General features: G+C 46.4%; 1 protein-coding gene across 2 annotated transcripts in view; it reads left to right on the top strand.

Moving 5' to 3' along the window:
• The window catches only part of apba1a (amyloid beta (A4) precursor protein-binding, family A, member 1a), a 100,489-nt gene that overhangs the window by 59,832 nt on the left and 26,135 nt on the right, over window positions 1-14,522 (top strand). For both annotated transcript variants that reach the window (XM_080188371.1, XM_080188370.1), the window contains 4 exons: window positions 199-384; window positions 4,865-5,044; window positions 10,793-11,005; window positions 14,395-14,514. In XM_080188371.1, the coding sequence (XP_080044497.1) occupies window positions 199-384; window positions 4,865-5,044; window positions 10,793-11,005; window positions 14,395-14,514 (699 nt within the window). The remainder of the gene's footprint in view (window positions 1-198; window positions 385-4,864; window positions 5,045-10,792; window positions 11,006-14,394; window positions 14,515-14,522) is intronic.

The following is a 14,522-nucleotide window of genomic DNA, read 5'->3' as shown; positions in this document are numbered from 1 at the left end:
TAAATGAAAGGATTTGTTGCCATTTTCAGATTGACAGAAATGGCGAGTTTACTGTGAACTGTTTCGGAACGTGTGGAGAAATAACACACTGATTGCTGCAAAAACCTTCTGCTTTGGGTTTCTCAAATTGATGGTGTTTGAACTTGCGATGTTTCTGCACAGTTTGTACCTTTTTTCTTCCTCCATTCCTTTTCTCAGGAAACGATGATGGACCATCCCTTAAGGACCATTTCGTACATCGCGGACATTGGGAATATAGTTGTGCTGATGGCCCGGCGACGCATGCCCCGTTCCAACTCTCAGGACAATGTGGAAGCATCTCACCCCTCCCACGACGGGAAGAGGCAGTACAAGATGATCTGTCATGTCTTTGAGTCCGAGGATGTACGTAGAACTTCTGCCTTCGCGGGGGAGGCTTTACTAGAACTGTTCTGGTGTTGGGAGGGGAAGGTGCGGGGGTGGTTCCATGACCAAAGAAGGTGCGTATCTTAATAGAGAGACGGCCAGGAGAAGATTTGATAAAGGTGCTTAGCGAGGGGGTTAGAATATAAAAGTAGGGAGGTCTTGCTGCAACTGTACAGGGCAGTGGTGAGGCCGCAGCTGGAGTACGGTGTGCAGTTTTGGTTGCCGCACTTGCGCAAGGATATTTTGGCCTTGGAGGGAGTGCAGAGAAGGTTCACCGGGCTGTTACCAGAGATGAGGGGGTTAGCCTATGAAGAGAGACTGAATAGACTGGGTCTGTACTCGTTGGAGTTTAGAAGGATGAGGGGGGATCTTATAGAGACGTATAAGATAATGAAGGGGATGGGTAGGGTAGAGGTGGAGAGATTCTTCCCGCTCAGAAAGGACAGCAGGACTAGAGGGCACAGCCTCAAGATAAGGGGGGTGCAGTTTAGAACAGAGTTGAGGAGGAACTTCTTCACTCAAAGGGTGGTGAATCTCTGGAATTCTCTGCCCGTTGAAGGGGTGGAGGCTACCTCGGTAAATATATTTAAGTCACGGGTAGATAGGCTTCTGATAGATGAGGGAATTAAGGGTTATGGGGAGAAAGCGGGAAAGTGGAACTGATCCACTTCAGATCAGCCATGATCTTATTGAATGGCGGGGCAGGCTCGAAGGGCTAGATGGCCTACTCCTGCTCCTATTTCTTATGTTCTTATGTGTTCAAAATCATCAGTTGTGTAGGCACAGAGAACCTGTTTTCCGTGACTCACGGGCACCAGAGACAAGAAAAACACTTGGGTAAGAAGGGAGTAGTTAGGATTTGGAATATCTTGCCCAGTAAGGTAGTGGAAGTGGATTCATCCAGATCCATCCAAAGGGAAATGGATAAATTCTTGAAGGGGATGCAGAAAGGAAATGGACAAAGAAGATACAGCACAGATGTGATGGGCCAAATAGCCTCCTGCGCTGTACTGTTCTATAAGCTAAAGATGTACCTGCTGCCATCCTGAATTTTTTCAGTCATGACCCTAACAAAAAAAAAATCCCAAAGTGTTAACCTTTAATTGATTACATCTGCACCGAGTCCCAGGTGATTTTTTTTTGTCCTTCATTGTTAAGTAAAACAGGAAGGAGAATGCCTGAAATCAAACCCAAAATTGTTGGATTAACTCAGCATCTGTGGAGAGAGACACCGAGCTAACGATTCGAATCGAATGTGACTCTTCCTCAGAGCTGAAAAGAGGGAGAAAATGTTTCGAAGAAGAATTGTTCTGGACTCGAAATTTTGTTTAAATTTCAGATTCCCGGTATCCAGAGTATTGGTTCAGGGATGAGAACAGATTGGACTATATACTCATTGGGAGCTGTTGGTCTTGGTCAAAATGGACAAAGAATCTGAATTTCAAAAAACAAACCCTTAAATCAAATCACTGCATCGCAACCAATCAACTATTTTGGGAAATGTAGAATAGTATAGAATCCCTGCATTGCCAAGGAGGCCATTCGGCCCATCAAGTCTGTGTTGACTCATCTTACCCAGGCCTAATCATCTGCCCTATCCATCTAACCCTATGCATTTGCCCCACTAAAGCCCCTAACCTGCCCATCTTTAAAACACTAAGAGGCAATTTAGCGTGGCCAATCCACCTAACTTGCACATTTTTAAAACACTCGGGCAGTTTAGGGCCAATCGACCTACCCGACACATCTTTGGGCAATTTAGCATGGCCAATCCACTGGGACTGCGGGAGGAAACCAGAGCACCTGGAGGAACCCCACGCAGACACGGGGAGAATGTGCAAACTCCACACACAGTGCAACCCGGGCCCCTGGTGCTGTGAGCCAGCAGTGCTAACCACTGTGCCACTGCGCAGTCCTGAGACCTTAACCCTGGTGTTGTCAGACTTCTTACTGTGTTTACGCCAGTCCAATGCCAGCATCTCCACATCAGTCCTGAGATGCCACCACAACACCCAGATCCCTCAAAAACCGCACCCCCACCACCACCCACTCCCCAGACTGTTGTGAACTGATCCGATTGCTTATCCTGTGACATCCACAAGTTGGTGGGCAGAAATTTGCACCATCTAGACATTGGAATGATGGAAGCCTTTGTCTTCAGACCCCAGTCTAGATAACCCAAACCACTGACCCCATCCCTCTCCCTACCACCGTCTGAGATTCAGCCCCCCGGGTGGTTGTAATCATGGGGCGGTGTTGGACTCTGGATACATATCTGCGATGTCAGTACAGCCTCCGACTCCCAACACCAGCCGACTCAATCTGCTGCTGAAATTTGCACTCATGCCTTTCATACCTCGAGACTTGACCCACACCTGTCCACCATTAGTTACTGTGCCTTCAACTGTAAACTTTGGAATTGCTTTCCTGAACCTCTCATCCTCTCTCGCTTCTTAAAAGCTAATTATTGACACCTATCCTACTATCAGTGTGTGGGCGTCAGACGTTGCTTTATAATGTCACTGTGAAACGTCTCGGGGAGTTGTTATTTTGTTTAAGGCGCTATATGAATGCAAGTTGTTACTCGTGAAAGCTGATTGATTAGCAGTGGGCCAGTGGGTGAAGGAAAACAGGAGCTCTGGGTGCTCCGAGCATTGGAAACGTACAGAAAATGGCAGAGCTTTGAAAAAGCAAGAGGGGTGAGCAGGCTTCTCGATTCACTGGCTGATGGAGGACAAGACCACCCCAACATTGCACAAGTCTGTACGGGCTGGAACCCCAATCTCTCTGATCTCCTCCAGCCCTCACACCCTCCTGGATTGCTGTAATTTCCTTCAATTCAGCCTCCTTGAACATTCCCGATTTCCATCGGTCCACAATTGACAAAGCTGCCTGGCTCCTAAGCTCTGGGATTCCATCCCAAAACCTCTTTGCACCTCTCTGTCTCTCTCTCTGTGTGCGTCTTTCTCTCTGTGTGCATCTCTCTCTCTCTCTCTCTGTGTGCGTCTCTCTCTCTCTCTGTGTGCGTCTCTCTCTCTCTCTGTGTGCGTCTCTCTCTCTCTCTGTGTGCGTCTCTCTCTCTCTCTGTGTGCGTCTCTCTCTCTCTGTGTGCGTCTCTCTCTCTCTCTCTCTGTGCGTCTCTCTCTCTGTGTGCGTCTCTCTCTCTCTCTGTGTGCGTCTCTCTCTCTCTCTGTGTGCGTCTCTCTCTCTCTCTGTGTGCGTCTCTCTCTCTCTCTCTGTGTGCGTCTCTCTCTCTCTCTCTGTGTGCGTCTCTCTCTCTGTGTGCGTCTCTCTCTCTGTGTGCGTCTCTCTCTCTCTGTGTGCGTCTCTCTCTCTCTCTCTGTGTGCGTCTCTCTCTCTGTGTGCGTCTCTCTCTCTCTGTGCGTCTCTCTCTCTCTGTGTGCGTCTCTCTCTCTCTGTGTGCGTCTCTCTCTCTCTGTGTACGTCTCTCTCTCTGTGTGTGCGTCTCTCTCTCTCTCTGTGCGTCTCTCTCTCTCTGTGTGCGTCTCTCTCTCTCTGTGTGCGTCTCTCTCTCTCTGTGTGCGTCTCTCTCTGTCTGTCTGTCTCTCTCTCTCGCTCCCTGACTGTCTGTGTCTGTCTGTCTCTCTCTCTGCCTGTCTCTCTCTATCTCTGTGTCGCTCTCTTTGTCTCTTTCTCTATCTCTGTCTCTCTCCCTCTCTCTCCTGCTTTAGCAAGCTACTGAAAAGCTACCTCTTTGACCAATCTTTCACTTGCCTTTATTTCCTAACGTGCTTCGGAGTCAGAAACTTTGTTTTACCATCACTCCCGTGAAACACCTTGGGACTTTAAATGATGCTAAAGGTGCTATAGAAATGCAAGTTGTTGAGATAGAACATGGCCGAGTTTCTGCCAACTCGAGGAGATGGGGGGGGTGGGGGGGCAGCCTCAGTGGAGCCATTGGCCACTTCCTGAATGAAGCTTTCCAGCCGATTTAAACATTTCCTCCCAGTTATCTCTCGACTTTCCCAGCTCACTCCTGCCTCACTCACAGGAAGGCGACCCCTGGTCGCGTTGTGCACTGGTTAATGCTGGCTCGGCACGTAACGCTGTGTGTGAGGTTCTAGATAGTTCGTGGTTTCCATAGCGTCAGTGCCTTTTCAAATCACTGGCTGCTTCCTTTTTGCCAAGTCTCTGTTTTGTTTCTTCCGCATCCCCCCCCCACCAGACCCCCCACCCCCCCCCACCCCATCCCCACCAAACCCAAAGACAAAACAATAGCCAAACTTAAGAAGTCCTGCGTTTACAAGCTGAAGGGCCAATATTAGAAATGATCAGTTGTGCCTACGATATATTGCTAGTTTTGAAGGAAGGTTTCTCGACAGGGAGGAGCCGGTCATGGTATTTAAACTTTGTTGCTTAAGGAAAACACCTAGTTGTTAAATCTGCAGTGATCCTAACTATGGTTTTTCCTTTCTCTCCTCCTCCTCTTTCCCTGCAGGCCCAGTTAATAGCTCAATCGATAGGACAAGCTTTCAGTGTTGCTTATCAGGAGTTCTTGCGAGCGAATGGCATTGACCCCGAGGATTTGAGCCAGAAGGAATACAGTGACCTCCTCAACACTCAGGACATGTACAATGATGACCTGATTCACTTCTCAAAGTCGGAGAATTGCAAGGAAGTATGTGTGTGCTTTTTGTGGGTTTCCGCTTATTTATTAACACGATGTCCAAAGATTGAACAATACAGCACAGTACAGGCCCTTCGGCCCTCGATGTTGTGCCAAGCTATGTCCGAAGCTATCCCACTCCCTATCATTCTGGAGTGCTCCATGTGCCTATCCAATAACCACTTGAAAGTTCCTAAAGTGTCCGACTCCACTATCACAGCAGGCAGTGCATTCCACACCCCAACCACTCTCTGAGTAAAGAATCTACCTCGGACATCCCTCCTATATCTCCCACCATGAACCTGATAGTTATGCACCCTAGTAACAGCTACTTCCACCCAAGGAAATAGTCTCTGAACGTCCACTCTATCTATCCCCCTCATCATCTTATAAACCTCTATCAAGTCGCCTCTCACCCTCCTCCACTCTAAAGAGAAAAGCCCCAGCTCCCTCAACCTTTCCTCATAAGACCTCCCCTCCAAACCAGGCAGCATCCTGGTCAATCTCCTCCGCACCCTCTCCAATGCCTCCACATCCTTCTTATAGTGAGGTGACCAGAACTGAACACAATATTCCAAATGTGGTCTCACCAAGATCCTGTACAGCTGCAGCATAACCCCACGGCTCTTAAACTCAAACCCCCTGTTAATAAATGCCAATGTTTATTGCAGGGTGGGTGGATTGGCCATGCTAAATTGCCCATTGGTGTCAGGGGGACTAGCTAGGGCATAGGACCTGGCTGGGATTGTGGTTGGTGTGGACTCAATGGGCCAAATGGCCTCCTTCTAGGGATTCTATCATTAGCACCCATGGCAACTTTAATGACACAGCGATGAAGGAAGCGACATTATTTCTTAGGGTCGCAAATAGGCTTATATTAACACTGCAATGAAGTTGCTGCGAAAATCCCCCAGTCACCACAGTCTGGCACCTGTCCGGATACACTGAGGGACAATTTAACATGGCCAATGCACCTTAACCAGCGTCTTTCGGACTGTGGGAGGAAACCGGAGCACCTGGAGGAAACCCACGCAGGCACGGGGAGAACATGCAGACTCCACACAGACAGTGACCCAAGCTGGGAAACAAGCCCGGGTACCTGGTGCTTTGAGGCAGCAGTGCTAACCCACTGTGCCCCCCAGAATAGTATGTTCAAATCGTACGATCCATCCCTCAGAGGAAGAAATGGAATTTAAGGAAAAGAGCTTTGAGTGCTTGTCTCAATGCAGTTGTAAAGAGTTATTGAGGGTGCGTTGCTGTGTAATTTTATAGAAAGCCCATAGTTCATAATTGGTGAGTTCAGAGGGGGATGGAACTTCAATTGGTCAAACCTGTACACGTAATCTGATAATGTGATGGTCAAGTGTCACATGAATAGGTTAGATAAAATATTTCCTTATTTATTCTCTTTATAACCTCCTCACGTTGAAGATTTTCTTTTGAAATTGAAAAGTAGGTCATCTGGAAATAGACCGTCTGTAAGGCTGAGCGAACCACGTTCCCTCTTATTTCCCCCGAATATCTTTTACCACCTCCGAGCCGAGGAGCCTGAAAATTATACAGCACCGCAGGAGGCCACTCGTCTCATCGTTCAGGTGCTGGCTCTTAGAATCATAGAACCCCAACAGTGCAGAAGAGGCCATTCGGCCCATCGAGCCTGCACCAACAGCAATCCCACCCAGATTCTATCCCCGTAACCCCATATATCGCTGACAGTAATGGACAATATAGCATGGCCAATCCACTGAATCCGCACATTTTCTAAAGAGCCATCCAGTTAGTCCTGTCCTCTCTCCCTTTTCCCATAGCCCTGCGTTCAATTATATTTTATTTTGTATGTATTTTATCCAGTTCCCTTTTGAATCTGCCTCCATCTCTTTGTCAGGTGGTGTGTTCCACACCAACCTTTATAACCTTTGATTTTTTTTTTGTCAAATATATACTGCCATGTGCTCTCATTATCAAACCTGAAGTTCAGTTTATTTGTCAATGTCACAAGTAGGCTTACATTAACATGGGCGGCACGGTAGCACAGTGGTTAGCACTACTGCTTCACAGCTCCAGGGTCCTGGGTTCGATTCCCAGCTCGGGTCACTGTCTGTGTGGAGTTTGCACATTCTCCTTGTGTCTGTGTGGGTTTCTTTTGGGTAGTCCAGTTTCCTCCCACAGTCCAAAGATGTGCGGGTTAGGTTGATTGGCCATGCTAAGAAATTTGCCCCTTAGTGTCCAGGGATGTATAGGTTTGAGGGGTTAGTGGGTATAATATGTTGGGATATGGGGGTAGGGCCTGGGTGGGATTGTGTTCGGTGCAGACTCGATGGGCCGAAGGGCCTCTTTCTGCACTGTAGGGTTCTATGATTCTATACCACAATGAAGTTACTGTGAAAATCCCCTAGTAGCCACAATCTCGCATCTGTTTGGGTACCCTGAGGGAGAATTTAGCAAAGCCAAAGCATCTAATCTCTGCCAGTGAAGATGATTTCATTTACTCGGTCAAATTCCTTCATGATTTGGAACGCTGGCATTACATCTCCCATCAACCTTCTCTGCTTTAAAGAGAACAATCCCAGCTTCTCCAGTCTCTCCGCATTAACTGAAGCCCCTCATCTCCTGGTCCCGGACTGGTAAATCCACCCTCACAACCTCTCCAAGACCTTAACGCTCTTTCCTAAAGAGTGGGGCTTGGAATTAAACCCAATATTCCCAAATGGGGCCTACCCAGTCTCTCTAAAGGTTTAACATGGTCGATGTTAATGGTACAAAGAACAACACAGCACGGGAAACAGGTCCTTTGGCCCAACGAGCCCGCGCCGCCATTTTAACATTGTGAGTGCCCTCCTCTACCTTTGTCTACGCCTACTAGGGAAGATTGAGGGAAGACTAATTTAGGGACAATTTGTTATACCAATCTGCCTAAGAGCACGTTTTTGGGGTGTGGGAGGAAACCGGAGCACCCGGAGAAAACCCACACAAGCACGGGGAGAATGTGCAAACTCCCACAGACGCCGGCCCAAATCCATGTATCTGCACAGCAAACAGTGATAGTCACTGAGCTGTCGTGTTGCCCGTCAGATGGTCCAGTTTAAGCGTACACTAATGACGTGAAGCACTAGGCAACTCTCGAAACAACATCCAAGAGTAGCCCTCGCACGACCCATCGCGTGTATGCCCCTTGTTGGTCAACAGTAAGAAGTGTTTATTTGGAATTACAAGCTTTCCGAGTGCTGCTCCTTCATGAGGTGAGTCCTGCTCAGTGCTCCAAAAGCTCATGATTCCAAATAAACCTGTTGGACTTTAACCTGGTGTGAGACGACTTACTGTGCCCGCCCCAGTCCAACGCTGGCATCTGCACATTGATGTTAATGAAAGCAGGATAGACATTCTCTCCACCAAAGCAGAGGAACATAGAAACTAGTGGCAGTAGTAGGCCATTTGGCCCTTTGACCCTGCTTCACCAGTCATTTTGATCATCAAATTCAATATCCTGATTCCCCCTTTAGCCCCAAGACCTATATCAAATTCTTTCTTGAAATCACACAATGGGAAACCCCAGATGCTGGGAACCTGCAGTGAAAATATAGGGTGCTGGGGATGCTCGACAGGTCTGGCCGGGTCTGTGCAGAGAGGTTGGGACCACGTTTTGGGTCGAGGTGTCCTTTCATCGACACTCCGGTCTCTCTCTCTCCGTACGGTCAGGGTGATGATCTGGTGAAGCTCCTCTGCTGTGGAACCCTCCTGGTTTTCTACACGCTGCTTCCAAAGGATTGAACTTGAATTAAAGTGACATACAGTGGGGAGGAGGGGGGTGCTGAGGCAGACAGAGTAAATACATTAGAGGGGAAGATGAGTAAGTCCGAGAGAAAGAAGAACGCAAAGAAACTGATAAGGCACTCAAGCCTTTGAGCCTGTTCCACCGCTCTCTTAGATGATGGCTGCGTGTCTGGAAGGATTTACTCAGTGGAATCAGATGGAGTAATGTGAGAGGAGGCCCATGTGGAACTGACACTGATCAGTTGGGCCGAGTGGCCTGTTTCTGTGCTGTAAAACTCCATTGAAAATCCAGAGTATTTCCCTAAGGTTAGCTGTCTCCTTTTCCATGCCGTTTCGTCTCATCCTATCAGTGAATTCTTCTTTCCCGCTTTATCCAACTTCCCTCTTAATCGTATCCATTCTATTCACACCAGCCACTTTCTGTGGGAGCGAGTTCCACATTCTCACCACTCTCTCGATTGAAGAGGTTTCTCCCGAATTTCCAATTGGATTTATTGTTGATCGCCTTTTTTTTTACCCTAGTTTTGGAGTCCATACGTGAACCCATCCTGATGTGCAGAGAGATGTATTGCCCCATGTACATTGATGGTCAAAGCTGGATGGATAGATACATGTAGGATAAGATTTTTACAATGGCAGGAAGAGTCTCGGACCTGGAAAAATGGTAGTTTTGAGACCCAGATACTGAAGTTCCTCCCCCACACCCTCCGTTTCAATTTTTGACAGTAGGGAAAAGGGGGTGGGGTGATGAATCACACAGAGGGTGGGAGACCTGGACCCAAACCCATGCTGAGTTCAAACAGACCCCATTCTGGCTGCTGTGAGGGCCTTAGTCCACAGTGTGGGAGTCACGAATCGATGGAGTAGCCGTAATTACGCTGAAGGACGAAACTACCATTTGTATATCTGACACAATCTGAGTTTTTTTTTAAATTTTGCCCTCTTTAAACTTAAAAAAAAATCAGGCTGCAGCAATCAGAGAATTAAAACAAGCCCTCTGCTGGACTGCTTTGATTGATAGGTGTAAGTTAGAACAGATGGTGACATCTAGTTGTGTAATTTCAATGGAAAGCTATGTGGAGAATTCCCCAAGTGCTATCATTAAGAATGCTTGGCTGAGTTTCAAAAGGTTAAATTATCTCAGCAGGCCATTTAGCATTCACGGTCTGACTGACAGCTCAAGGATTAGCTAGCTGCCTTTGGTATTTAATTTTAATACTATTTAACTTTTCACAATATATTACCAAGGAGATTTAAAAGCTTTGAAAGAATTTTACGAATGGGAGTTTTTCTCACAATCAAGCATGTAGAACTGTGAACTGTATTAGATTGCTAGAAGTTTTGTTTTGCATCACCATGTGCTTCCTAAGGTCTGTCATAGTGAATAATAGATGAATGGCAGTGGAGGTGGTTTGCAGGACATGAGGGTCCACAGTGGTCAGTGGAGGGCTGAAAGCTAATGGGGGATGGAAGAGGCTGAGGGTGTCTGAGGGCTATAGGGCCTAACAACTTCTAAAACAACTGGGACAATGTCCTAGAGAACTGAGGTGGGCCTTCCAACCAGCCCAGCTCTGCACCACATGCTCCTGTGGCTGCCAATACTTTGCTTCCAGGGTGAATAGGCCTAAATCTGACTTGCACATAAACCCTCCATCTCAATGTCATCCCTCCGAGTGAAAACCTTGTGTCTCCCCGCTTCACCCATTCCTCGGTAGACCAAATTCAGCTGTTGGTCTCAAAATAAGAACTGGGTCCTACGGGAGGGAAATCAGGAAATCCTTCAAAACTCAGAGGTTCGGAGCCCGCGTCTACGAATTTTAAATCTGAGATTGGTAAGATTTTTCACATCCAAAGGTATTAAAGGATGTGGGAGCTTAATCAGTGCCCAGCCAGGGTCACATCGGCAGAGGGGCTGAGTGGCCATCCTGCTGTTCCTGTGTCCTTGCCGATTGGAATGGAGAAGTTGATGTCACTCCTTGCTCTTGGCAGGTTCACGTCGATAAGCAGAAGGGTGAGATATTGGGTTTGGTGATTGTCGAGTCCGGCTGGGGCTCCATACTGCCCACAGTGATTATCGCAAACATGATGCATGCAGGCCCCGCGGAAAAGTCCGGAAAACTGAACATTGGGGACCAGATCATGTCCATCAACGGCACCAGCCTGGTGGGGCTCCCACTGTCCACCTGTCAGAGCATCATAAAGGTGAGTTAATGTTGGTATTTGTAAATGCGTAGTATTTGTAATAGATCTCGGACCCCTCACTCTGTGACCCTGGTCAACTTTGATGCTTTTTCTTCTAATGTGAACACCGCTGGCAAGGCCAGCATTTATTATCCATCCTTAATTAATGTCAAGTCTTCCTGGATACAACTAACTGGCTTGTTCAGCCATTTCGCAGGGCAGTTAAGAGTCATCCAAATTGCCCTGGCTCTGGAGTCACGTGTAGGCCAGACCGGGTAAGAATGGCAGATTTCCTCCCCTAAAGGACGTTAGTGAACCCGATGGGCTTTTACAGCAATCCATGGTGGTTTCGTGGTCACTGTTACCGAGACTAGCTTTTAATTCCAGATTTATTTAAACTAAATTTAAGTTCCCTTATCGCCATGCTGAGATATGAACTCATGACTCTGGATTCCTATCTGTCCAATGTGCTGCAGTACTTTACACCCGTTTATGCCCATTCTGTTTTCTAACCATTAACTAATCCTCTATCCATGCAAATACATTACTCCCAATGACTTGTCCCCTTATCTTACCTGTTAGCCTTTCAAATGACACCTTATCAAATGCCTTTTGAAAATCCAGGTTTGCCACATCTACTGGTTCCCCTTTATCTCCAAAACAAGTTACATCCTCCAGAAATTCTAATAAATTTGTCAAACGTGGGCTGAAGTTTCCTGGCCGTTCACATCCGTGGAATTCTCTGGCCCCGTTACAGCGCTTGGAGATTTGGCTGAGCGCTGAATTCTCCATCTCCGCTTGAGGCTATAGCAGGGCATGAACAGTCGGAGAATTCAAACCATGGCTTCCCTTCAGTAAAGCTGTGTTGACTTGTTCTAATCGTAGCGATGTATTGCTAAGTCTTCCTCAATAATAGATTCCAGCATTTTCTCAACAACGGATAGGCTGACTAGGCCCAGACATAGTTCCCTGTTTTCTCTCCCCCTCCTTTCTTGAGAAGTGGAGTAACACTTCCAACCTGATTGGACCATTCGTGGATCTAAAGAATTTGGGGAAAACCTTAGCTAGTTAGTGCAGCCACTGTCTCTGCAGCTGCCTTCTTTAGAACCCTAGTAGGGATGTGATCAGGTCCCTGGGATTAGTCAGATTTTCATCTCTAAAGTTTCTCCAAATTTTTTTTCTCAATTGGCATTAATTTCTTCACTCTTTTTAGCCCATAGTTTACTGTCTATTTCTGGTGCAAAAATTGTGTCTTCAACTGTGAAGAGACCAAAAATAGTTGTTCCATTCCCCTTCCATTTCCTCATTCCCCCCATTCTCCTGTCTCCTCTTCTAAGGGACCAATGTTTACTTCAGCCACACTCTTCCTTTTTATACATGCGTATAGAAGTTCTTACATTCTATTTTTGTATTTCTAACTAGTTAATTATTCTATATTTTTCCCTTTTAATCAGGTTTTTGGTGGCTTTCTGCTGGTTCCTAAACACTTCCAGTCTTTATACTTGCAACTGCTTTCTGCAAGATTATAAGCTTCTTCTTTTAACCTAATATTAACATAAGAACACAAGAAATAGGAGCAGGAGTAGGCCATCTAGCCCTTCGAGCCTGCCCCGCCATTCAGTAAGGTCATGGCTGATCTGAAGTGGATCAGTTCCACTTTCCCGCTTTCTCCCCATAACCCTTAATTCCCTTGTCTATCAGAAACCTATCTACCCGTGTCTTAAATATATTCAACGAGGCAGCCTCCACCACTTCAATGGGCAGAGAATTCCAAAGATTCACCACCCTCTGAGTGAAGAAGTTCCTCCTCAACCCTGATCTAAACTGCACCCCCCCCACTCCCTTATTTTGAGGCTGTGCCCTCTAGTACTGGTTTTGTCTCTAAGCGGAAAGAATCTCTCTACCTCTACCCTATCCAGCCCCTTCATTGTCTTATAAGTCTCTGTAAGATCCCCCCTCAGCCTTCTAAACTTCCTATGTGAGCTATGGATAATTTTTTTTGCTGAGTTTGTGTTTTTCAATGGAATATATTTTCATTTGAATTCTTTCTTTAAATGTTTCTCGCTGTTCGTTTACCATTTGGTCTGTTCACCCAACTACCCGTTCTCTCTTCATACTTCTGTAATTGTTTACGTTTACAATTCTGGTTTTTGATGGGGATATGTCACTTTCAAATTTAACATGGAATTCCTGTTATTATGATCACTATTTCCCAATGCATTATCTCACTCTGATCAGCCTTGCTTTATTGTACAATACTAGATCTAACATAGCTTTATCTCTAGTCAGTTCCATAATACACTGCTCCAAGAAAAGTGCAAGTTCTTGCCAGTTTGATTGTCCCAGTCTATGAAGGTTAAAGTTCACCATAAATGTTTCATTTTCTTTATTACAAGCTCTAATAATGTCTTGTTTGATGTTCTGTCCAATGGTATAAATGTTGTTAGAGGGCCTATAAAGTACGTCCACCAGTGTTTTCTGATTCATGCTATTCCTAATTTCTACGCATACTGATTCTACTGAAATCAGATCCTTTCTCACTAATGCCTTTACATCATACTTTATTATCAGGGTTATATCTCTTCCTTTGCCATTCTGTCCTTGTCATTCTTTCTGATGTATTGTATACCCTGAATATTTATTTCCCAATCTTGGTCACCTTGTAACCATGGCTAGTTCAGAACCTTTTACCTCCAGTTATGTGACTAGTTTATGTCCATTTCTCTCCTCCAGGGTTAATTGTCCCCAATCTATCTATGTAACTGAAGTTCCTCATTCCTGGAACCATTTGCGTGAATCTTTTCTCCATTCTTTGTGTACGTTCTTCGCATCTTTGATAAAACGTGGTGCTCGGAACTGGATGCAATGCTCCAGTTGAGGCTGAACCAGTGTTTTATGCAAGTTGAACATCATTTTCTTGATCTGATACCCTGTTCCCCTATTATTAAAATCTAGAATGTTGGATGCTTTAGGAACTGCTCTGCCCACCTGTCCTGCCATCTTCAATTATTTACAGACACTTACACCCAGGTCCTTCTGCTCCCGCGCCCTCGCTCGCCTCCTCCTCTCCCAGCATTCCTTCAGGCCACATCGCCCAGAATTTCACTGTCCGCTCACTGCATGATTTCTTCCCAAGCTTAGTGGGACACTCTGCTCTGTGGAGATGCTATATTCTGTGATGGTAAGTTGTTGTGTAGTCCTCAGGCCACACGTTAGGGCCATGGATCCTGGCAGGAAGTCAGGGTGGTCGGCACAGAAGCAGAGGGTCATGTTGGGAATGTTGCTGGGATAACAGACGGCTGAAATGCGACTACACTTCGGCCTTGCTTACTAGCTCTTTGACCAATCTCGGTCCCGGTTTATTTGACAAAATAACCCGTTCTTGCGTGTTGTTTTTTCAATCCATCAAGGGTTTGAAGAACCAATCTCGGGTGAAACTGAACATTGTGCGATGTCCACCTGTCACCACAGTGCTGATCAGAAGGCCAGACCTTCGCTACCAGCTGGGATTCAGCGTCCAAAACGGCATTGTGAGTGG

This window comes from Carcharhinus amblyrhynchos, chromosome 5 (genome assembly GCF_965287045.1).
Source record: "Carcharhinus amblyrhynchos chromosome 5, sCarAmb.v2.hapA, whole genome shotgun sequence".
Lineage (NCBI taxonomy): Eukaryota > Metazoa > Chordata > Chondrichthyes > Carcharhiniformes > Carcharhinidae > Carcharhinus > Carcharhinus amblyrhynchos.
Note: the sequence above shows the minus strand (reverse complement) of the source record. Positions and strands in the feature narration are given on the sequence as shown.